The 25950-nt window shown below is 37.2% G+C and overlaps 1 protein-coding gene across 5 annotated transcripts in view; it reads right to left on the bottom strand.

Moving 5' to 3' along the window:
• Positions 1 to 746: 746 nt before the first annotated feature.
• Positions 747 to 25950, bottom strand: part of VCAN (versican) — a 115479-nt gene continuing 90275 nt past the window's right edge. For all 5 annotated transcript variants that reach the window (XM_027606007.2, XM_027606012.2, XM_027606010.2 and 2 more), the window contains 3 exons: positions 9749 to 9893; positions 2860 to 3042; positions 747 to 2714 (listed from right to left, as the gene is read on the bottom strand). In XM_027606007.2, the coding sequence (XP_027461808.2) occupies positions 2587 to 2714; positions 2860 to 3042; positions 9749 to 9893 (456 nt within the window). In that variant the 3' untranslated portion in view covers positions 747 to 2586. The remainder of the gene's footprint in view (positions 2715 to 2859; positions 3043 to 9748; positions 9894 to 25950) is intronic.

Here is a 25950-nt window from a genome sequence, read left to right as displayed (position 1 = left end):
GTAAATATATTGAATGGAATAGGCTGTAAAAAAATCCCCATGGGATGCATCCAGTATAAAACCTTTATGTGGGCAGAGACCTGTCTAACTCATTCACTGCTGAATCTCCAGAGCCTAGGACAGTGCCTGATGTAATAAGTACTCAATAAATAGTGAATGAATCAAACATGAAGGAATGGATGGAAATCTGGGTGGATAGAAACTTGGTGTTTTTGACATCTTCTGATCACTTTTTAGATAGAATCTTCTAGGCAGTAAATTAACCTCCTAAATGTATAACAATTGGAACATAATATTTTGTATTTTTCTTGAGGATGTCACGCAGGCCCTGGAGATTACCTCATTGACTAAAAACTAATTATGTGACTTTGGACCAAGGACTTGAGTTTTCTACAGCTGATCTCTCATTAATCAGATAGTAACGACACCTGTCTCACAGGCCTATCGGGAGATGATACACGCAAAGCACTTGGCCTGGTTCACAGGAAACATTTTGTAAATGTGAGATATCACTTTTCCTACTGCATGTTTCTTTCACATATGAGATTAATGCCTAACTGTGTAGATGTAAACACTATTGGAATTACTCTCAATTTTTGCAGGTACATATATAATCACTTCTCTGCTAGCCACAAAATCATTTCATCCAAGCCAGCAGCTTGAACTTTGTGATGGAACTAGAACGTAAAAATGTCGGTGCACATTAGCATTTCAAGTTGTAAATAACCAGACCAGTCACAGTATAGTAAAAGAAGGACTTTAGGTTTCTTTGGTGAAACAAAAGCAGGTATAAAAAGTTACAAAGGTTTTAGATTTTCATTCACAAAAAAAAAAAAAAAAGAACAACAGTCATTCACATTTTACACTATACACGTTATAATATAAATACAGGAACGTATTATGTGCATTGTAATGAAGGAGAAAAATTAAAACCTAAGAGGTCAACACAGTGTTGTTCTGTGCTCTGGAACACTCAGAGGTGGATTATACTTAGTGCAGCAACCAAGGGATCTTGCTGAAAGACTCTGAGGGTGATGGGAGCTACTGTTGTTCCTTCCAAGCCAAAGGAGGTTTCATGAAAACGAATCCATGTTGGGTCTGCTCTTTTTGCATTTTATTTGTTGTCTGCTCTTCTCAAGGTTGTTCTAACTAAAATTAGGGAAAGACTCCCAAATGCCTTCTTTCCATGACAGGGTTTTCCTTAAACATTAAGTGGATAATGATTCAAATTCATCTTCAGCAGTCACTTTATTCAAATAAAGGGAGAAAACACAGTAGGAAGAGATAGGGAGAAATGTCAACATGTACACTCCACCTAACAGGAAGAAATACCCACATTCCATCTGTAGCTCCTTGCTTAGAATGGGCAAACACCATTTGCTGAAAGCTATACATTTTCCACTCTTCTCATAATAAACACTGGATGCGTTCTATCCATCACATTATTTAATCAGGGACAAAATACCTAGATTATATGGTCCCAAATGGTGTGGGGGAAGCATAAAGGCTAACACTGAAAAATAACTAGCATACTAGGTCAATTTTCAGGTTTTGGGGAAAATAACATCCAATAAATTAAATCAGTATGGCTTACTTCATTTATTTATGTATGCTTCACAGCTGCAGCATTCATACATGAACATTCAAAACTTTATAAAAGATTAAAATGGTTATATATACAAAATTTCTTTCTTTGAATGTGTGCAGTTGTTTTAACAATCCCCCACCCTCCAGAACCCTTAGGTCTATATCCATTTGAAATGCGTTGATCTGTGATCTTGCAAGTTAGTGTTACGAAAGCCATTAAAAAGGAGACCTGGTTGAGTTAATAATTAGCACTTTGACCCCTAAAAAAATGCTCCTGGTCCTAGAAAAGTCCTCCATTCAGGCCTTTCCTGTAAGTGAAGAAAAAGGAATGCAGCAAAGAAGAGTTCCACGGTGCAGTCCCTAGTTCTGTGGGGATCCTGTCAGCCAGGCTTCAGCGTCACGTGGAAGCAAACTGCACTTACGGCTGACATGGCGCAGTGACCTACAAGACCTTGTGTTTGTTAGTTGTCCAGGAAAAGCCGTCCTCAGTCTTGCTGACAAAGGGCAAGTGAAACCATTTCCAGCCTAAACAAACTACAAAAAGCAGCCGAACCAATGATTAAAGACCTCTGAGGCTCCATAATCATCATTAAATATGCCCAAACTCTGTGTGACTTTTTATTTTATATACAGGATTAAAATCAACATTAAATCATCTTATTTACATTGCCATTGGTGCTGAAATGGAGCTTTTTAAATAGTACGGTAGGCTGGTATACATTATAAAATGGTCTGCACTGGAGGCAAATAGAAAACTAAAGAAATTAGATAGGCTGGAAACAGTTACTTTCTGCCCTCATTTTCTTTCATTTTGTTAGCTTTCTTTTTGAATGCCAATACTTTCATCTGAAACGTTTTGGGAGCACAGCAACCCCAAATGACTGGACGGTGGTCCAAAAATCCAAACCAACTGATAATACTTCTCGAGGTGATAGGAAAGGCACAGGAAGTTAGGACTTTGGCTGAAATGATGAAAACACATGTTTGCCATGTTAGGGATCAGCGCCTGGACTCCTGCCACCTCCGGCTCCAACGGTGATCATGTTTTGATGTATTTATTGAATTGTCCTTTGCTGATGAGGAATTTTTAAAGTATTTCTTAGAGTAAGTCCTTTGGTATGCAGATGCTACATGGAAGGAAAGAAAGAAAGAAAGAAAACACAACAATATTACTTGCTCCATACCCTAAACTACCAATACCGTAGCCATAAAATGAGCATGTCTAGTAGTTGTTATAGCACGGTTGTCCATTCTTTCTAAAGGACCACTTACGGTTCATGCAGGTAATTTTAGGCATAGCCCATCTTCCATTTCCGAGACAACGGATAGTTGGAAGGTGGCGTTGAATGAAACCATCTTTGCAGTGATATCTAATCAGAGAGTTGATTTCATAACGAGGTTTCATCTTTCCAAAGGTCTTGGCGTTTTCTACAACAGGAGGCTGGCCGCAGGCAACTAAAGAAAAGTAAACTGGGTTATTGCCAAATAAGCTAAGTATTTCTATTAGTAGGAATCTTTTTTTTCTCTTTCCCTTTTTCTGCTACCCAACCAAGCACCCTCATCAAAGGCAATCATTTAGAATTAAAGAATTGAAATTTTTCAAGAGAAATACTAAATACTGAGGCTCTGAGCCTAGTTTAAATATCAGATTATATCACCTTCAGCTGTGTTTTATTAAAAACCACTGGGCTAAATGATTATATATTCACCTATCCATTTGGAAGGGTCACTTTTCTGAAAAATTCCAAATTAAAAAGCACCTGTCTCACACCAACATGTGGCTTGTCGTTATTGTCTCCATCAGCATCCTAAAGTTTGTATTTATTACCCATCTTCAATTGGAACAATATGGATTTGTGACAATTAACTATCACAGTCACCTCCCTGAAAAAAATTACAATCTATAATAACATTGTAGTTTTTAAAATATGGATAAAATATGGACAAAATATGGATTCCTGAGTATAAAGAAAATATCTCTGGTTCCCTTTATTTTCTCTGTCTGTCCTCTGCCTGGAAACAGGGAAAGTCAGGACATAATATCCATGCCTCAGTTTTGCAATTAACATAAATTTCAACTCTTCAGAAGGGCTAATAAAGGTAAATCTTGGAATATATAACCATTATTTTAAATTTACAATGAAAAATTCTGAATATCAACAAACCTAGCAATGTTGAAATAAAAAAGAAATAGCAGTAAAAGAAACCTAGCAATTTTGAAATTCAAAAAGCTGGGAAAATTGATTCAACTGAATGTGTATTAACTTACAGTTGTATTCAACATTATTGTTTAAAATGATATACTTCAATAATTAACTTTTATTAAGTGATTGTGTTTTGCTATATGTCTCTAATAAAAACATAACTTCAAAATAATTTCCCTAAATGGCACTTCCTTTTCATAGTTTACTTTGAGAATTCTGATATCACAAAGCCCATGTCATATGCTCTCATGAAATAATGCAAATCTTTAACAGGAGAATGATTACCAGAAACCTTGGTAACAAGATGTCTGGATGTCAACATCCTAATATCAAAAATTTACAAACATTAAATTTATTTACATATTCAGAAGGTTGTTTACAACCATATTCTTTTGCAATTACAAATGTGGTTTCACTTAAATCTTTTGTTCCTCTAATTTATTTCTGCCTGACAAAACAGCTTGGAACATATTGACCTCATGACAAAGTTATCTTTAAAGAAACACAATCCAAGCATATCTTTTCATTCACATAAGGGATTGCCACTCAGACATAATCTAAAAATAGATTATGAAGTCATACTATCTATAACCAAGAAATTAGAAATATTTGTGCATGTGAATATTTGATCTTCACAAATTCCTATAAGATAAACTGAAATTCCTATAAAAAGTGTCATTTTCAATTAGCAAACTACACTATGTATATGGATCAACGATAACTTCAATCTGGAATATGTATAGCCTACACTGGTCTAGACACTGGCAAGTATCAGATAGAATGAAACCAAAGAGATACAGAAGGTTAAAAACTATCAATTAGCTAATTCATTTATACTTGATTCTGTGCTATGTCAACAAATTAAAAGTTGTCATTATCAATGTATAGATTTCTTCCAAAACTGTATATGAAGACTTAAAATAAAGCTAAAACAATTCAATGAGTGTAGTATTGGAAAAGGCAGGCAAATAGACCAGAAATAGATCCACACATACATGCTCGATACCTGACAGAAGCAACATGGCAGAAGAGTGGGGTAAAGGTAGTTTTTTCACTTGGACAACTGGGTATAATTATGGATAAAAATGTACTTGGTTCCCTACCTCAGAGAAAACATGGGAAATCAATTCTAGATGGTTTACATATAAAAATAAAGAAGGCAAAAACTATAAAACATTTAGAAAATAATATACAATATCTTTCTGACTTTAGGGTAGGTATAAATTTCTTAAGACACAGAAGGGTTTGAACTCTAAAGGAAAAGGCAACAAAATAGAGAATTCTGTTCATCCATAAACACCATAGGGTAAAAGTAAAAATAATGTACAAACTGGGAGAAGATAATATGCAACATATATAACTGTCAAAGGATCACTAACCAGGATATAAAAAGGATGCCAATAAATCATCATATAAAAGAAAAGCAATCAGTTTTAAAAATAAGGACTAGACATGAACAGAAACTTTACAAAAGAGCTATAAATGAATGACATGTAAATATATGAAATGATATTCAGGGAAAGCTATCTAAGAAAATGCAGATTAAATCACAAGAGATAATATTTTATACCCACTAGATTGGCAAAAATCTCAAAGTCCAATAATATCAAATGTTAGAGAAGATGTAGAGTAACAGGACCTCTCACATATTGCTGGTGGGAGTGCAAACTGGTACAACTACTTTCGAAAACAACCTGGCATTTTCTATTAAATTTGATGGTACATATATCCTATGACTCAGCAACATCACTCCTGGAAAAATACCCTACGGAAGCTCATAGAGGCCTGCTGGGAACAAGTTCAAGAATGTTGATAGAAACAGTGTTTATAATAGCAAAAACACTCAAAATAACCCAAATGTCTACTGATAGGAGAATTGGTAAATAAAATATTATATAGTTAGTTATACATAAAATACTATAAGCAGCAAAATGAAGAAATACAGCTAAATGTATCAACATGGATAAATCTCACAAACGATGCTGAACAAAAAAAGTAAGTCACAAAATACATACAGGATGATTCTACTTGAAGTTCAAAAATGTACAAAATGAAACAATTTGTTGTTTACAAATACAAGCATGTGTGATAATACTAAAGAGAAAAGTGAGGGAATTAAGTCATTATCTATGGTTGGAATTGGAAAGTAAACAGATGGGATTGTAAGGGACCTGCAGGATGCTCCAAAGATGTGTGGACAGCATGCACTATGTTCTTTACAAAAAAAACAAAAACACACGCTTTGAGAGTGACGTTACCAAGAACAACTAGCATCTATTCAAGAATAAGACATTCCTAGTACAGAGATTCCTAGTACAGGGAGGTGAGGTTGAAGCATACCCCTGCACCACAGAAACCAAGACAGACTACATTAGCAGATAAGAGAAGGGGTTAAGTGTTGACCACTTTGCTCCTCCCCCAGGACTGTGCAGCACCATGTGCAGAGGTCTTTCCTGAGCCACACGTTCCCACAGTTGAAAAAAAAGAACACCCGGAAGACAACCAGCACCCCCCCCAGCATTGTGGGATGCTTTGTGGGAGCCCTACTCTGCTCTTGCACCACAGGGCTTATAGGGGGATATTTAGGGTCCAGCCATTGGGAATCTGAGTGTGACTGTGAAGCGGGGAGGGCCCTGCAACAACCAGCACTTGAACCTTGGCAGACCAAATTCATACGTGCAGTGCCTAAGTAGTAGCCCCAGGCAGCAGCTTTGCTTACCTGCAGAGCCCAGGCAGAAGCATACTCTGACCACGGACCTTGGCGGGGTACAGCTCTGCCTCATTCAGATCCTCAAATAAGTTTTGCCAGCCCCAGAGCCTGGTTTGCCCACATCCAGGCAAGGTGCTGGGTTATAGCCCCACCTGCTGTGGAGAGTGTCTTCCAGGCCCTCTGACCAGTAGTGCTGATGACAACTCCAAACAACTCAGTTAAAAAATGGGCGAAGGGCCTGAAGAGACATTTCTCCAAAGATCTATGAAAGGCCAAGAGGTAGGTGAAAAGATGCTCAACATCACTAGTCATGAGGGAAATGCAAATTAAAATCATAATGACATATCACCTCACACCTGTTAGAATGGCTATCATCAAAAAGACAAAAGATAACAGATGCTGGAGAGAATGTGGAGAAAAAGGAACCCTTGTGAGACTGTAAATTGGTACAGATACTAGGAAAGTAGGGAGTAGGTTTGGGGGATCCTCAAAAAATTAAAATAGAACTGCCATATATCCAGTAATTCTGCTTCTGGGAACATATCCAAAGGTAACAAAAACACTAACGCTAAAAGATATCTGCACCCCCATGTTCACTGCAGCATTATTTACAATAGCCAAGACATGGAAACAACCTAAGTGTCCACCAAGGGATGAGTGGATAAAGCTGTGGTATATATACATACATGTACAATGGAATATTATTCAGCCATAAAGAGTGAGGAAATCCTACTATTTAGGACAACATGAATGGACCTTGAGGGTATCATGCTAAGTGAAGTACGTCAGACGGAGAAAGACAAATACTGTATGATCTCCCTTACATGTGGAATCTAAAGCAAATCTAAAATCTAAATCTAAATATGTGGAATCTAAAACAAACAAACAAAAAAATCAGGAAGAGGAGAAAAAAAAAATAAAGAAACCGAACAGACTGAGAAAAAGGAGATCAGACATGTGGTTACCAGGGTTGGGGGTAGGAGGTGGAGGAATCGGAGGAAAGCGGTGAAAGGTACAAACTTCCAGTTGTAAGATAAGTAAGTTCTAAGGATATAATGTAACATGATGACTGTGGCTAACACCTCTGTATGATACACAGGAAAGCTGATGAGAGTAAATCCTAAGAGTTCTCATCCCAAGGGGAAAAATTTTTCCCTTTATTCTTTTCTTCTTTCTTTTCTTTTTATTTTATCTATGTGAAAAGATGGATGTTAGCCGAACTGTGGTAATCATCTCACAATATATGTAAATCAAACCATCATGTGGTATGCCTTAAACTTATACAGTGATGTCTGTCAATTATCTCTCAGTAAAACTGGAAAATATAATCCGCTTTACAAGTATTTAGTTGAAAGTAGAATTACTTAGGTCTATATGTTTAAAGGTGTCTAAAATAATCCGAAAGGAGAAATTGGTCGTTTATAAAAGTCTATAAACATTTATAAAGTTCCCCAGAGTACTGGTTAACAAAGAGGTAAGTCTCTATGACTCCAAGTCAGGAGGATGATAAAATACAAGAATCGTTTTGTTGTTTTGTTTTGTTTTCCCTTTAGTGAGGTGGAGCCAATGTTTTATAAATCTCTTTTCCCCTCGGGAAATGCAAACCATGGTGCTGTTTTTGTGAAACCTCTATAGCTGCAGGGCTGTGGTGGTGAACCTGGGGGCAGTTGTCTTCCTCTCCCTCCCTCCCCAGGGATGCGGGGTGAAGTCTAGAGACACTGAGGGTTGTTACAAAGCAAAGAAGGAGGATGTGAGGGGAGGAGAGTGTTACTGGCATTCAGTGCACGGAGAGCAGAAATGCTGCCGAACCTGCAATGCACAGGACAGCCCCCACAGCTAAGCATTATCTGGACCAAAAGAGGAACAGTGTTGCTGGTGAGAAACCCTGCTCTAGGAAAAAATAACAGGGGAAATAGAAGAATGCTCGGATCACAAAGGGAAAAGCACGACTCCGGGGAACATTTGGAGATCTAAGAAGACAAACATGACATTTGGATTAAGACAAACAGTTCATTAAAGACTTCTTACATCAGAAACAGGGAAAACAGCAAACATTTGATTTGCTATTTTCATGAGTCCCGTGGCAGAAGTGTGGAAGTAACGCACATAGCCGGGGAAGCTGCTCATACAGAAAGGATATTCAGAGTCAATTCTGCTTTAGGTAAGAGAATGGCAGACAGAGTGACACGCCAACAGTTGAGTTTCACCCAAGCTCTGTGTGTCTCAGTGTTTTCTTTCTTCTGATAGAATTTTACTGTTAGAGTTGAAGTCTTTCCTAAAACGTCTACAGAGTGTGTATTTTTAGTTGATTATTTTTTATCCAAAGACAAAGAAATCAAATGGATTTCATATTTTGCATTTGTACTGTTACTCAATGAAAAGGTCTGGGTAAATTTGGAGGCTAAATTTTCATGTTCTAACACCATTATCAATTGGAAGCAGGTTAAAAAATTTTTTATGGAATTCCTATTTTTTAAAGGAAGAAGTCTAGACAGTGCGCCTTAGAAATTCAAACATATTGGTCAATAATAAACACTTTTTAAAATCAGCATTCATAATTTTATCTGTTTAATGTCAACTAAGCAAGTCTCATTACAGCGCTTACATTTCAAATGTTATTATTTTGTCATATGTTGAAGGTATTCAGCCAGAGATATAACAATGCTGTTTTGTGCTATTGTTTACACCCATGGAACTCCTAAGGGAATGATGAAAAAATTCAAATGACTACAAAGACCAGGCACTTAACCACAAGGAGGGAAGGAGCAAAGAGCAGGAGATTGTAGTCCCCACTGAAGGAGGGTGGTGGTTTTGAACATTCATAAATTTGAACAGGGACCAAATGGTATCAGTTCTTATTTTTTTTACAAAAGTAAAAAAATCCAGGTTATTTTATAATATATCCCAATTTTTAAATGTTGACAACTATTTTTCTTAATGTTCTCCTCATTAGAATAAGCAGGGGGATAGGCTCTTGGGCTGGCACTTTGTTTTTCTTAAAGATACTGCCAGGTAGTTGTTTTGTTTTAATATAAATGCTACACTGTTATCTTAGCATCTGACATCTAAGGTAAAGACATTACTGAAAACAAACTTTTCAAATGTATTGGAAGAATGATATTCCAGAGGCAGCAAGAGAGGGCCGTACATGACATGCAGTTCGTGTTTTGAAGTAATGAAGTTTATTCTTCCTGAATTCACTTGATAACTGAAATGCAGATTAAGTACATTATTAATTAATCATTACCTGTTCCTTTCTTGCAGGTATAGGTGAGATGATAATTGCAGGGAACATCATTCCATTGGCCGTTCTCATGCCAAATGATTACAACACAATCTTCTCCAGCAGAAAAGAAGCTGTCTGGCTGGTTGGGCCTCCAGTTCTCATATTGCTGTGAAAATGGAGGAAGAACAGAACTAAATACTTGATAGTTAAAAAGTAGCAAATGATAAGAGTGACGGAGCCATGACATCACAATGGAATGAGAACGACTCGACTTTTGAACCATCTAACTGAAATTATTTTAATGGTAAAGAAAAAGACTTTTATACTCTGAGTGGAAAATACATGTATCTCAAAATCTCTCTTCAACAAATATGTATTTATTTTCCTTTGGCAGTGAGATCTGTCTGAGAAATTTTGTTCTAGTTATCCTAGATTCCTAAATCAATGCTCAACTTAAGAAACTTAATCATGTTATTATTATTAAATGTAACAACATCAATGGAAGTGGAAATAGAGAAAAAAAATCCATTATCTAGTCACTTGGTCATGTTTTTTCCCAGGCCTTATGCGCAGGTATAATTTTATGTAGTTGTGATTATGGTGCAATAGGATTTTTATTCTTCCTTTTACATCTATAAAGTACCTTTTCTTGCCTTATTTAATGTGATTATTTTTATCTAAGTTCGTTTATTTGGTTAAAAGAATTGAGATTTTTGCTACATTTATTTTTTATAGTTATCCAATATACATATACCCATTATTTCATATTCAACCTTCCTGAGTAATTCTGTTTTAGATGTGATTCCTATGTGCACCATACAGTTAAGTATTGCTTTACAATCTAAACTGGAAGTTGTTCTCTCTTAATAGGAACATTTATCACATTTAAGCATATTGATATAAAATATAAGCTTTTAAAAATATATCTTACTATGGGGTGCTGGGTGGCTCTGTCAGTTGAGCATCTAACCCTTGGTTTCAGCTCAGGTCATGATCTCATGGGCTCCAAGCTCAGTGCGGTTTCTGCTTGAGAGTCTCTCCCTCTGCCCCTACCCTAACTCACACGTGGGGGTGTGTGTAAGTGCTCTCTCTCAAATAAATAAATTTTTTATATATATATATATACATATATATATATATACATACATACAAATACATACCTTACTATAAATATATATTTGCTTTTCTTTGTGTGATGTATGTTCAGATACTGTATTGAATTTTATTGATTTGATGTTTTTCTATTGGTTATCTTTATATCTGTATCTTTAGATGATATCTTTTTTTAAAAAAGATTCTATTCACTTATTTGAGAGAGAGAGAGCACAAGCAGGGGGAGCGGCAGGCAGAAGGAGAAGCAGACTCCCTGCTGAGCAGGGAGCCCGATGCAGGACTCGATCCCAGGACCCTGGTATCATGACCTGAGCCGAAGGCAGACGCTTAACTGACTGAGCCACCCAGGCGTCCCTAGATGGTATCTTTTGATTCCCCAGTCTGAGCGATGATATATAACCAGAAATATATTTTGCCTTCTATCAAAGTAACACCTGTCATTTGTTTAGCACCTATAATGGATGAAGCCCTCTTCTAGGTTCTTGGTATGCATTCTCTCTTAAAAGTACCTAGCAGGATTAAGAGTAACTTGGACCTCTGAGATGTTAGACACCCAAGATTCTTGGGTTTACTTTCAATTTCTATTACCTTAAAATGCTGCCCCCATAACTAATAATTATATGAAAAACACAGGCCCTGCCTATTCAAAAATAATAAACTTTGGACTATAAATCAGAGAGTGACCTCCTAGTCTTGGGTCTCCTTGTAACTAGAATGTGATATGGGACACGTCTGTTCAGTGTCCTTCTGGCTCAACTTGAGAATCAATTTGCCAATCTGCTTTGCCTACTGTCATGTTGTACATCACATCTAACGCTGACAACACTGGTGGAGACAAACTGCCCTCACTTAGTAGAAGGACAGATTCAGATTTAGGTGATGATGGCTAATATGACTACCTTTCCTGGGCCTACAGATCTATAAGTCTTCCCTTGAATTATATTTAAAAACAGTGTGGCTTGAAACGATGAATTACGATATTTTATTTGGGAAAAATAAAGTCAGAGAAGAAAGAACTGTAATATAAGAGTAAGGCAATTGTTTCCAATTCAGGGCATGCCAAAAACACAAAAAAACAAACAAACAAAAAAGCACTATGGTTACTTTTATGTCTTTTGAAAACATAATAAATAGATTAAAGAATATCTGTATTTTTTTCTTTCTTCTCAGAAAAACAAATAGCTTTTAAAACTTTTAAGTATGGTAAAAAACCTTGATCTTTGCTAAAATAATTTGTGAGAAGATCTAAAGTTTGAAAGCCTCCAGATTAAGAGGTCTTCTACTTTTCCTTCAATCTCTTTGCCTAGCTTTGCTTTAAAATCCTCCTCAATCATGCCAAAATTAAGATAGGAGATAAGAGATTCCGGTTATGTAAAAAAGAGTCTTTGGAAAGTAATAAAATTGCAAAGAACCAAGGTAAGCTTAATAAAGGTACTGTGGTATTTTTGTTTTTTTCTGGTGGAAATCCAGAAATTATATGGACTGAAATCCAATTCTAGTAGCCTGAATGGTACCACTGAGTTACTGTCCAGATGGTCTTGGAAAGGTTGCTCACAAGGACCATACTCACCAAAGCGTCTTTGACTGGCAGGTCTCCCTGCAACCAGGAACGACATTTGCTCTAAAATGGGTTTCTAAATATTTCTCTGTTTTCCTTCTCTTTGCTAACTGACCTCCCTTATCATCTTCTCACCTGCCACCCATGAAACCTTTTTTTGTTTTGTTTTTTGCTACTCTTTTTAAATAGATAATAAACAAGGAACTGGGACAAGAAAGCAGAGTTATAAGTCACATTCAGTCTGTTGCTGATGTATATAACTAAGTGACCTTTAACAGACAAATTAAAGCAGGATCAAAATAAAAATTCTTAAACTACATGAAATTAAATTAATAAACAAAGGCATAGGAATGCCTTGAAACTAACAAAGATCTGTATTTAATACTATTTAATGGCCAAAGTTTCTAGAGTTCTTCAAATACTTACGGATTTTGGAGCTCAGTAATTTCTAGGTTACTTTCTAACTAACCTCTTTCAGTAAATGAGTAAAAGTCCTCAAAGGTGGAAAATTTTACAGCATCTCAATCGGATGTGCAAACTGTGCAGTGCTCCCTGCCTCCTTGTCCCTACCTACACTGCTCATGTCTCTTCCTTGCTTATTTGTCTTCATAACAACTATTAACTTCTCATGTCCCATATAATTTATGTATTGTATTTTCTTCTCCTTAGTAGAATGTAAGCTCATTGAAGACACGAATTTAGGGTTCTTTAGTTTACTAGTGTATCCTCAGTGCTAGGAATTATGCCTGGCACACACTGGTACTGATATTTAGGAATAATGAACAACAGCATGTGTTGCATTCTTCCTTATCCATATCTACTTCTAATCAAAGATGTTGCTTGCTGCTACCAAATGCTAGGCAAGACAGGCAGTACCATTCTGGAAAACAGTTGGTAATACATATCAAGAGCCTCAAAAAGTTACAACCCTTAGACCCCATAATTCCACTTCTAAAATTCTATCCTAAAAAGTAATCAGAGATGTGAACAATAGTTTATCTAAAATATTATTCATGCTAGCAGTAAATGGGTAAAAATCTATAGAGTGAATACATATTCAATAAATTATGGCATGGGTATGGTCAGACAAGCGGTATATTATATAACCATTAAATATCTTGTCTGTGAAAAATATATAAGGAGATGGAAAATATTAAAAGACGTGTTAAGTTAAAATTAAAAAGCAAAATACTAAAAAATATACAATGATCCAAATTTTATACATACTCTCAGATACAGCTGTGTGTGTGTGTGCACACCCATGTGCATGTCTGTGAAAGACCAAAAGGAAATGCAGTAAAATGTGACAAAGTTTATATCTGAGTTATATGAGACAGAGATAATATTTTATTCCATATACTTTTATGTTTTCCACTTCCCTAGAGTGAGCATGAATTATTTTTCAAATCGGTAAAAATGAACATTGTAAAATGATCTATGCAGCAATCAGAAAGAACTTATAAAACTCTTAGCTAACCCTTTTCTAATCTAACCTCAACAAATATCACTTCAAGTCACCAGTTATTTGACTGCCATGGATTTTGCAGCTGACATTTCCTCCTGATCTGAACAATGACCGTCTCATTTTCACATTGAAATGAGATTCAGATTCCATGCCACTGAAGTGATTCTCAGGGCTTAAGCTGCCCAGACTCAGACCTCTGGTAAAAGATTTAATTGTTTTTGGTGGGAATTACATTTGGCTTGCAACAGTGATTTAAAACCTGTGTTCTGTGTTGTTGCCTGGGCAGAACTGTGGGTTAATGGTGCAGGACCAAACTTTGGGTCTGTGGTTTTTACAAGAATGTCTGATACCCACAGGCATGTCACACTATTACCTCATATCTGATAGCTCCATTGTGCAGATTTATTTTGGCTAGGATGCTTTGATTTTGCTCCATGTTATTGCCTAACTAACTTAGCAAAGGAAACTTTACTTTTCTGAATAACTTTCTTTGTTTCCCCCTAAATTCTTTACAGCTTTATTTTTAATATCATTTGCAGGGGAAAGGGTATAAAAAATAAATCGTTGACTTCAGGTTTAATAATGTATTTTTTCCCCTAAAATTAAGTGTTAGAAAAAGATCTCTGCTCAGGAAATCAATTCTGAGTTATAAGAATATAATAGAGCCTCTCTCATATAGGCAGTGTCTTATACATACAGAAATGTAGATTCTTGGAATGAGCAGAGAAAAATGCCCCCACCCCCATCTTGATATTTTTCTCTTCATTTGGAATTCTAAGCAAACATCCTGGGCGATCTACCCTAGATCAACCCTCTTCTAGGGCTGGATGGGCAAAGTAAGAATTATTCAAAAAAAAGCCTGCATGGTTTGTAGAGAATTCATTTTAACACCATCAACAAAAACAAATGCTGATCAGACCTCTGCACGTTTGCCTGTGTCTCAGAGACTCATGTGACCCCAATCCAGATCCCAAACTCTCATTGCCTCCCCCAGAAAGCAGAATTAGATGAAGACTATGTCTGAAAAGAGAACTCTAAATTACTTTGCATTTTCATTCTCCACTGATGGCAAAGAAAATTATGACATAAAACTCAAGTAGTTGATATAGAAGAAGCCAGCTCAAGATAGAAAATTTTCTACATGTTCTATAACAAACTTATACTTTATTAAGAGATAATTATTTTATATCAGTATGAAATTGCTTAATGTTGTATATTAATATGACAAAGTTACTCTTAGAGTTTCAGCTAAATGACTATTCTCTGTATCTGTAGAAAACAAAAGTGCCAAAAAAAGACAACCATTTCAATTAAATTGGATTTAGTAACTTTCGGTTTTTGTTTTCTCTTTCTTTTTCCCCCCTAAATGGGTTCAAACAAGTCAACTGCCGAAAGCATAAAAAGATTCAAAAAACCCTGGCCAAAATACAACAGCGAAGCATGGTTCTCTCACATGAAAATTGTCTCCACAAACCAGAGAACTCATTTTGAACCAGTCCTAATATCAAGAGGAAAAACTCAGAAAAGACTGAAGTTATTCATCAAAATCAAACTTTATATATGCTTAGCTTACTTTGTTCCAAATAATCCGTATGTTATTGTCAAAAATTTGTTGCTCTCTCACATTAACATAAGAGGGAAGAATTAACCTGCAGCTTCTCTGGGGCACACAAGACTTCCCTGCCTGCCGAAATTCTTCACTCTCAGCAAGTGACCTCAATTCCACACACCTACAAGGGACCTGACTCATTTTTCTCAAGCAGTATGGCTGAAGAGCTATTCTCTCCTCCCAGCTCTTTGCAAGTGTCCAACTTGATTCCATAAACATACTGAGGAGGTTAAAGTATGTGTGTGTGTTTGGCGGTAGAGGTGGGGGTCTCTTCTTTTGAAAGTTATTAGCAATCTACTAAAGTTAGACAGGGTTGACATCCTTTCAAGCTGAATCTCTGGTTATATAGTGTCTAGGAGTCCCAACTATGATTCAGAGATACTGGACGATCTTTTTATCTTTAAAATACACACCACATGGCCATGATCAATGGCCCTAAAATCTCAGCAGATAACTGGTATCACAAGCATGAACAAAACAAATTGATGATAAAAATGTAACATGGTTAATTGACCTTTTCCTTATGCAGAGATGGATAACTGCCTTTTTTTCTGAGGTTAAAAAAACATTATTTCAGAAATATACAAGATTTAGAAATAAACCAGGTGATTTGCTTTGCTTTAAAAAAGGAGTTTCTTGAGTTCAGCTTGGAGCATGGCTCTCAGTTAAAGAAAAGAAACAAGATATCCAGCATTAATCAGTTACTGTTGTGACAGTCACAACCCAGCTGGTCCTTTACTTGATACATATATAAAAGCAAATCCCTTTATGAGGAAAAATGTGAACAGCTAGGTGGTGAAAAGGAAAGACTGGAGCAAGGAAGGTTCTTAAAACACAGAATGACTTAGTCTTATCCCTCCATGCAACATTCCAAATAGTATGTTTTTCTGTATCAAGTTTTTTTAAAAAACATCTTTCCAAGAGAATGTCAATTCAGAAATCAAAACTTAGAAGGTACAAGGTCATGTTTCAACCTCTAGTGGAGAAAGAATCCCCAAAACACGAAACTCTTGTTTTTAAATCCCTTTTATCAGCATCTTAAAACAAAGAAGTTTTCAAAGCAATTGGTCCTAGCAAAACTTCATTGATAATGAACTCTTCTTCATAATAGAATTGACCCATTTCAAATTCTTTTCATTGAGTTTTTATGATTTCTTAACTTGGTCAAATAATTACAAAGAATAATCACTGGCACCAAATAGTTCTAAAAAGTTAGATACTCTTTAGAATCTCTTGATTTCTCTTCCTCTTTACTGAAAAGAAAACAGAATTTTCACAGACACTAGATCAAACTGAAGTTCATCTTTTTGTGAGACACCAAGGTGAGATTTATCACTATCACTCACATACATAGAAACAGACAGACAGACAGACACACACACACACACACACAAATACAGTACTTCTTGGCACTAGGGAAGAATTATCTAAGATGTTTAGAAATGCCCCTATTTCCACAGACCTGTGTGGCAGATAGGCTCTCACCATAAATACAACACAAATCCAAAATGGTTAAGAGGAATAAATAGCAATAGACATCTTGAGATGCCAAAATCAAGCTGTCCGTTAGACAGACTTGGTACCTAAATGAACAATTCTTACACACTAGTCAACCACTGAGTACGGTTCGAATTTGTGCCTGAGAAAGGAGTACAAATTATTTCAGATTGTGGATCTTTAGGGTCTCTCATTATAACTGAAACTGCAAATCTTGAATCTACAGCTGCCAAGGGCCTACTTTATCTGTCTATCTATCTATCATCTATTTATTTATCATCCATCTATCCACATATTTAGCTATAATTTTTTAGCTTAGATGGAGTCACTTTTTATTCTTTAAAATTCACCATTATTTAGATTATCTTAAATGGCCACTTAAAGCCTCTATGTTTTAGAACTATTATGGATTTTGCCAAGTACACTTAAACAATAAATCACACACATTCCACTGATAAAAACCATTCTTGACATTTGTCCAGTGAAGCTGTCCTATGACATAATATATTATTGTACTTGTTGGGAAAACTTACTAAGTCTTCCAGCTATAATTCAGAATCTTTTTCCATGAAGAGCCTAGTCACTGCTTTCTACCTCCTCTCCTTACCCCCACCAAACACTGCTAATTTAATTCACTGTAAAAAGTTTCATAAGAAAACCAAAAAAGTCCTCTAGGTTCACATACCAACGAAACTGGCCAAGGAAAACTTTCCACTGTGTTCTATTACTGTGTATAAAATGAAGATATGGGAAAGACTGGATCTAATATTTGCCTCAGTTGTTAGGACTTTACTAAGCATGTGACTCCCGCGCGTTAGCTTCACAGTGCACTTGAAAAATCATCTAATTTCACATTTAACTTTCAGGTTCACGATATAACGCAAACCATACTAGAATTTTTAAACTCAAAACTACAGGAACTTAATTCACGGGGAATACTATTCTTAAAAGATCGAAGAGGAGTTCTGGGTAAGTGAGGTTTTGAAACACAAAATACAATATGGCCACTAGGTGGTGATCTCCATCCATTATTATATTATGAATTACCAACTAAGTTACTTAACAGAATTTACAATACCCCCCAAAGTCATGATTATTTACTTCATGTGGCAAGATTACAGGATTATCTGTGATACGTCCTCTCAGTTTTGTGAGGGAAAGCATGAAGAGAATACTTTGCTAGAAGATGGACCTCGGCTAAACAGGATTTACCAATGTGATTGCATTCTCTTTTGTCACAGGTCATGGCACCTATAATCTGAATTTCCTATCTGATTGGAAAGTTCATCTACAATAGTTTATTTTTCTCCATTTTGCCTTTTTAAAAAAAAAGATTTTATTTATTTATTTGACAGAGAGATGCGGGGCTCGATCCGAGGACCCTAGGATCATGACCTGAGCCGAAGGCAGATGCTTAACTGACTGAGCCACCCAGGCGCCCCGCCTTTTAGAATTATCAGATCATTTATGTTTACATCAATGGTGAAACTGCATCAGGAGCAAAGACAAATACATCTTACAACAGGGCAGATCATAAACAAACACCCACCTCTGCATGCAAATTAATGTCTGCAGTGGGATTCACATGTTGTTTGTTTTTAGGCAAAACCTTACCCAGACTAACCATAGAAAGTGGCACTTGGACCAAGGGCCGCTTTCTCTGTGTGCAAAGCCCTGTCATCACCTGGGACTGGGGGTGCATGGCTGTGCTCTCACGGCTACAAGTGACACCCAAACGCAGGCGATGCCAAGGGGAAACAGACAACCACCAAGTACAAAAGCAAACTCCACAAATAGAAAACGCTTTCCCAAGAGGACTGCTTCCCCATTTGAACCATATGCTGATAAGAAACCACCTTTTCACGAAATAAAGAACTCAGAATAAGCACTCTGGGTTACCCCCAGCCTTTCAGAACAGAGGTCAAACGGTTATCTGCAAGGAAGTTAGGAGGACTACTTATTACAGAAATCAAAACATTTGGTCACTTTAAAATGCCTTTGTCCCCCCTAGATGGCTGTGGTACACAATAGGCATTTGTCTCCGGTCTGTGGGGGGCATATTTCACTTTGTTGTATTTAACTCCTAGGGGCAAATGACCCGCTTTCCAGTAGAGATATACCTCTTTTGATCCTTGTACTTGCTTAAGGTTCCTCTGGCCTGGGTCCCGCTTTATTTATGTTTTAAAGGAGGTTATGGTTTTGCTGTTGTCTTTCAGTGGAACACCAAAAGGAAAAGAGCAGCTTTGTTTTAATGGAGAAAGAGACATTTGTTTTGGTGTCATTGTCCTGGGCTGGCAGGCTGGAGTTGGATCCTACAAACTTGAATATGCTGAAGGGAAGAAAAACTAACTTGGGGTCTCCTGATAGTTGTTAAAGTGGCAATATGCCCATTATTTTCCTAGCTGGCAAATCTCTGTGCGGGAGAGACAATCTGGCAGCTCTTGAGTCCAGCACTAATCTCGCGTAATAGCGTGAGCTCACTGCCCTACAAAGCTGTAATTATCAACAGCATTTTCCAAAGGATGTGAGTTCCTCCCACTGTGAGAGCACTCGGAGGGGGGCAGGAGGGGGGCAGACAGAGCCCCACGGAGGCCTTTGCATTTAACCCCCACCTCAAATGGTGCTGGTGGGTTCCTTCACCCAAGCTTGTTTGCACAGGTCTTCAGTCAGGAAGTGCTAAGGATCCCCATGCAGTGGGAAACTGCCAAAACCCATTCCACATTTTTGTTTGCCTTTTCCATGAATTGCGCTAAAGCAATTAAATTTAAATATCGGTACGGGATTTTAGAGTTTCATAGAGCACTGCTGGGAAAAGCATCTGTGAGAAGGAACTACTGCATTGATAATTTTTTTTAAGGATAATCTTTTCATTGATGAAATGGTTTTCCAGTGATAGGTAAGTGTTCTTCCAGCTATCTGACATATCACTAGCCATCTGAACTCAAGGAAAGGCAAGGCAGAGATGAGGGTTTTGTGTTCTGGAACCACTCTATGATTTGTTATATTTCACACGTAGAATCACAAGAACCAGTTCTTGGTTTCTAATCAAGCTGAACTGCAACACAAGTAAAAATTTTTATGAAGAGCTCAGTGGTCTTTTGCAGAACAGAGACTGAGAATTCTTCCGCTCATGAGTAATGTGTTAAAGGATGAGGAAACAGCATATGTTTTCCTTGGCTTTTAGGTTAATATAATGAAGCCTGTGAGGTTTAACATAATTAATGTTGATATGCAGTGTGACTTGTTCACAGAGAAGTGGCATTTGACTTGGAGCTCAAACCACACCACAGCTGACACACATCCATCTGCAAATACTTTTTCGAAAGTCTTCTAACATTTTCAGGTAGAAAAAGTAAAACTTAAGTTTTTGGTTTGGGGGTTTTGTTTTTCATTGTTTTCTGCCAAATCATGGGCAATCTTTTCAATGAGCAGAAAGCTACAAACAAGCTTGGAAAACACAGGGAATTAGTTCATACTCTTGATTCTCTTTTCAATGTCCAAGACATCTGGGAGGGAGGGAGATAGGAACCTTTTGTGTTTATAAAAGGGGAATAATGATACATTCCTGCAGAAAAAAATAATGGTTTATGGCCTGTGACTTGTTACTCCTTTTCTCTGCCCCTTTTAAGTGTCTCTTCCTGAGTTAAGGGCTATTTCTTTATGGTTTCTACCTTTTATCAAAGCTGGGTTTTCTCACAATACTTTGTGACAGACTGACATGTTTATTTATGAAAAAAAGTAAAGGGGCCTCCGTATTTGAAGTCAATCCACAAATCTGGCTCTTCTCATGAATCGACTCTAACCAGGAGGGTAAACTGCTGTCCTGAATTCCAGGTATGCTAGCTTGCCAGTGCTGAACCATGCTTATCCAAATGAAAAAAAAAAAAGGCAAAATTCACTTATCTTCCAGAAATATTTTTCAAGTGGGATTTTTTTTAAGTGCAAAAGGCTACCAGTTAGCCTTTTGTAATCCCTTTCATAACTATCAAGGGGTAAGATGAGTTGGTTAGAGCTAGAAAATAAGATATTTATGGTTCTGTGATTAGTAACTTGTTTGAGAACTTGCTGGTTAGAGTCAGACAAGTGCAGAGGAGAGGAAGTCTTTCTGTTTCCTCCAGCAGTACGCTGGACCATGAAGGAGGCCATGACTACTTCCCGGGAAGCTGACAAGCCAGCAAGCAGCCTCTCAGGGCGAAGCGGAGTGCCGACAGAATAGAGATGGCAGAAGGAAAATGTGAAAGGGACGTAAGAAAATGTTTTTTAAAAAATGCCTGAGAGTAAAGTCAGGGTTTTTGTTTTGTTTTGTTTTTGTGCCAAACAAATCAAACTCTCCAAAAGTTCCTCAACAGTTTTAAAAGGGAACTGGATTGTCAGTTCAGTTCAGTCCTCAACCTCTGGCCAACACTACCTAAGGTGACGTTTTCCTTTGAAGTGACTGCTTCTGATCCGCTGAAGCATCCAATCCCCAGTGGTGAGGGGTAAGCTTTGATGGTGCTGCAGAAACTCACTAAAGAGAAGAGAGAAGGGACCAAATTCTCCTCCTGTGAGAATTTATTCCTGAGGGTCAGAGAGAGGAGGGAGCAAGGCGGTAACAGTTTTCATCTCTGAGGTCCACAGGTTGATTTTAAACCATTGGCTAGGAAGATGTGTTATAAAAAGTAATATCACAAAGGCACCTACCTAACAGTTTCCAGTCCCTAATTGTGCTATCCATGGACACACCATAGTCTATAGTTGAAAAGAAAGTTGTGGAAATGATTTTGCTAGGAAGCGTACTGACAAGGCAAGATAAATGACTCCATAGCGTTCCCTCATGTCTGGTTCCCTCTGTGCTTGAAAGAACAGACTCAGATGGAAGGTGAATAAATGAAGCTCTGTCCAGCCTTAGGTGACCAATTCATCCTTGGTCAACCAATGTATAACAAATAAAATGATCTGATAACATTCAGGAGTAAGATTTTCTTTGGCTTGTTTTACTACATTTTGGATTGCATAATAAGGTTTTTTTTTAAGTCATTTTTCTTCAGAAAGTGCAATGACAGAGTATGTGCCTATCTTGAAAAAAAAAATCCTCTTCCAAGTTTTGAGTAATTGTTGGTTTCCTAAAGCTTCATGGAAAATCTGTCCTGATATAACTCAAACCTGCAGGGGTGGCAGAGGCTGAAAAGTTTTCTTTCCCTTTTTTCTTCCCAGAGCTTATTGTAAATGTATTCTTGGGACAACCACGGACAAGACTGTCATCACTTCCAGTAGGCACATGTGTTTTCCTTTGGGTTAATAATTTTTGTAAGATGCATTATGCTCAGCTATATACATCTGTTTGGGGGGAACTTTTTTTTTCACCATTTTTGAAATCTCACCTATTATGTTTTAAGTTTTTCATCCTGGCACAACATTAAATAAGATATTTAACTTAGATGAACAAGAATTGTCACAAAAAGATTCTGCCAAAAGACCTAATTCGTCATTTCATGATTGAAAAGGTAACAGAGTAAGTTGGTTGAGCAATGTATAAATATTAATTATCATTCAAAGAAAACATTTATTAAGTATCTATTTTTGTCAACAATTCTGCTAGGTGCTGAAAACATAGAGATAAAAGTTAATCCCTGCCTCAGAAAGCTCAGTGGCAGGAAACCAGCCCCACAAGGCAGGGAATCAGTGGTAAGATGGGAAAAGGATACACGGGGCTTCGGGAGCACAGGGCAGGGGCTCTCAGTCACACCCAAATGGGAAGGCTTCCTGGAAGAAGGAGACTCTTGGCCAAGCAAGGCATTTGAACATCAATTAAAGGAAATTAGGACAAGAGATGAGAACACGCTAAGCACCAGGGCAAGACTATGCAAAGACCCTCAGGAGTTAAATGTCATGGCTTATTCCAGGAACTGTGACTATTTTGAGAGAAGACTGATACAGCTTAGGAAAGCAGGTGGAATTGTTGGGTCGGTGTGGCACACTAAGAATCAGAATTTTATACTGAAGGGAAGAGGAAGGTGTTGCAGAATTTCAAAGAGAGTAACAGGAGTTCATGGCAGGGGGAGGGGCAGGTCATAGGCACTGGAAAACAGATCTGGGGGAAACACTTCAGACTAGTCATTCATTTAACTATTAGGTTAAAGAAAGAACTTAAAAGTCAGCTAAAAGTATAGAAGCTAGATAAGAAATGTTTGTTTAAGTTTGCCAGCTTTAATGTGTATTTAACTTGGATGGTTTAACTTAGTGTCTTTGAAGACATTACTTGGCTGACAAGTAAAGTAATTCATTATTGAAGTTATTTGTCAGAGTTTCTAATAAAGCACTTGGGGCATTTCACTGTTAGGAGATCAATAGTCAAGTTAAAGAATAACTCATTAGTAGAAAACCAAGGGACAAATTGAAATGTGACTAGTTATTCGAAAACCAAGTGACAAAATAAAAACTGAAATGTGTTAGGAGAAAATAACCTTAATGGAAATCACAAGGGTAAGGCTAGACCCAATCTCTGCATGCGTACACTTTTGTGAAACTTATTGGGTGAACACCACAAATAATAATAAAAAAAGATTTCAAAGATACAACAAAAGCAAGAAGTTGGCATGTTATCTACGCCATATTATAGGGGCCAATAATGTGGAATGCGTCAATCAGAATCTGAAGAACAAGGGCAATTTAGATAACTTGGCCAAATAACATTATTAATTTAGTATAAGCATATAAATTGACTTAGTCTAGCTATAAAGCATAATCACATAAATATGATATACTGCAAGTTTATTGGAAGCACAATTTAATTATTTCAAGAAAAGAAATTACTGAGACTGAAAAATCCAATCTAAACTAGTTTGTTTTTACTGAATTGTAAGACTGAATAACAAAAGATAATATATGGTAAATATCAAAGGTTCTTTTGGTTTTAACACTGCTCTACCTCCCAAGAAGAATAAGCTCTAATAAATCTTTCAAACAAAAAATGGGGGGCAAAGGGGAGAGGGGAGAAATCACTCTAAAACGTAAACAAAGTCCTTAAAATTGCACACAGTCAAGGTAAAACCATTTCCAAGTGTAAGCAGATACTGCTTTCCCCTGAAGATGTAGAGTTTACTATTACGGATTTTTTTTCAAAGGCAAGACACTTGGAGTAAACAGCGAAACAAAGAAGACCTATTTTATTCAAAGCCTACAAACATATGGAAACTGTTAAGGGGATGGTTGGTGGCTGCAGAAAGAACTCCAAAGAGTTTAAGAGACACCTAGGCTGTCTTAGAAAGGGAGGGATAGAGGCGAGGGTGGTTACAAAAGCAGAGTGGGCCAGAGATCAGTCAGATGGGAGGGAGACAGGCTGTTGGGCAGATGGTCTTTTCTGTTCCAAAATGTTCAAAGTTAGGGACACTCCTTAGCACACTTTTATTTTACAACAAAGAGGGAATTAAGAAGAAACCAAGGGTCTGTCAGAGTGCTTTCTGGATTTGCTTGTGTCATTTCTTTTTTTTTTTTTTCCTTTTCTTTTATTTATTTATTTATTTTTTGCTTGTGTCATTTCTTTGATACACTTTACTTGTTTATGTAATTCATCCTCTGCCTTCTTCAAACTGAGGCCCTCACTTGATGCTCTCTTCATAACCTTTAGGTTTTAATGTAAAAATGTAAACTAATTTCGGGTAAGGTTCTTGTTTACATTGTACAGTTACCTACGTGAGGGATGTTATCTTCCTCTGAAAATTTCCTGGGAAGATCAAGATTTGTTTTTTGCCAAGTGCAATGCTCACTTATTTACTAAGTTGAGGATCAATCTAGACCATGGAAATGGCAATGAAGTTATTTTTTTTACAGTATTTTTCACGGTCCATTAAAAATTAATGGACACAGACCAAAAAAAATAGTTGAGTTGACTTGCTTTGGCTAAGTGGAATAATGACATCTGACGAGTGAAGCTCCCCTGAATGGCACCTGGCAGAAAAGAAAGTTTCCCTAAGATGCTTTAGAGACCTCACACAGCTGCCAGCTATAAGCCAATATTCAGTGTCATTAACCAAGCTCATAGGTAGTATAGGGCCTTGTCCCAGACACCATAAGAAAGAAAAAGCAAGCAAGAGAAACACTTCTATGAAAAGCTGAACTGCTGATGACCAAATAAACATCTAGAAACACATCAAAATGCTATGAATGAAAACAAATCAATTCTATATAATCAACGACAGATTGGAAGTTGGAGACTTGGCCTTATCAGGTCGGTGTGTAGCAAATGGCAGACTTCACCTACACTACAGCTGGTCAAACGCAGCTATTCCAGGCTCAGGGCAAGAACACACAGGGACACTCTGAGACGAGCTGTGGTCAAGGTCTGCAAGGCACACGCACCAACCAGAACCCCACCTGACCCCGTGGCTTTCTAGATTCTGTAATATAGGTCCCGCTGGGGCCTCACAGGACCTGCACTTTTCAGTGGGCTATGTATCAGGGAAAGTGTGTGGGAGGAAGATTAACAGAGGGTCTTTAGACCGAATTTATCCCATAGGAACGAAAAATTCCTTCAACAAAAGAAAACTTGATAAACGCCTATACTATATAAAACACATCAACAAAATTATAAGAACAGTTTTAACTATCTTTAACATACAGGAAAAAAATCCTTTAGTTTTTATGTTCACATGTAAATTAAATTAATAAAATCAAAATAGTTCATCCTCAGTTAAAATTAACATAATAGAACTCACGGCCTACCAGCCACTATTGATCTAACTGACCAAAATTAGCACCCCTGAAATTATTATTCATTTTAGCAAAATAAAAATATACAGATGAAACAGCTGCACATATACCATCTCGTCAGGACAATCAGAAAACAATGAGTATTGGGGCGCCTGGGTGGCTCAGTCGTTAAGCATCTGCCTTCGGCTCAGGTCATGATCCCAGGGTCCTGGGATTGAGCCCCACACCGGGCTCCCTGCTCCATGAGAAGCCTGCTTCTCCCTCGCCCACTCCCCCTGCTTGTGTTCCCTCTC

This window comes from Zalophus californianus, chromosome 5 (assembly GCF_009762305.2).
Source record: "Zalophus californianus isolate mZalCal1 chromosome 5, mZalCal1.pri.v2, whole genome shotgun sequence".
Lineage (NCBI taxonomy): Eukaryota > Metazoa > Chordata > Mammalia > Carnivora > Otariidae > Zalophus > Zalophus californianus.
Note: the sequence above shows the minus strand (reverse complement) of the source record. Positions and strands in the feature narration are given on the sequence as shown.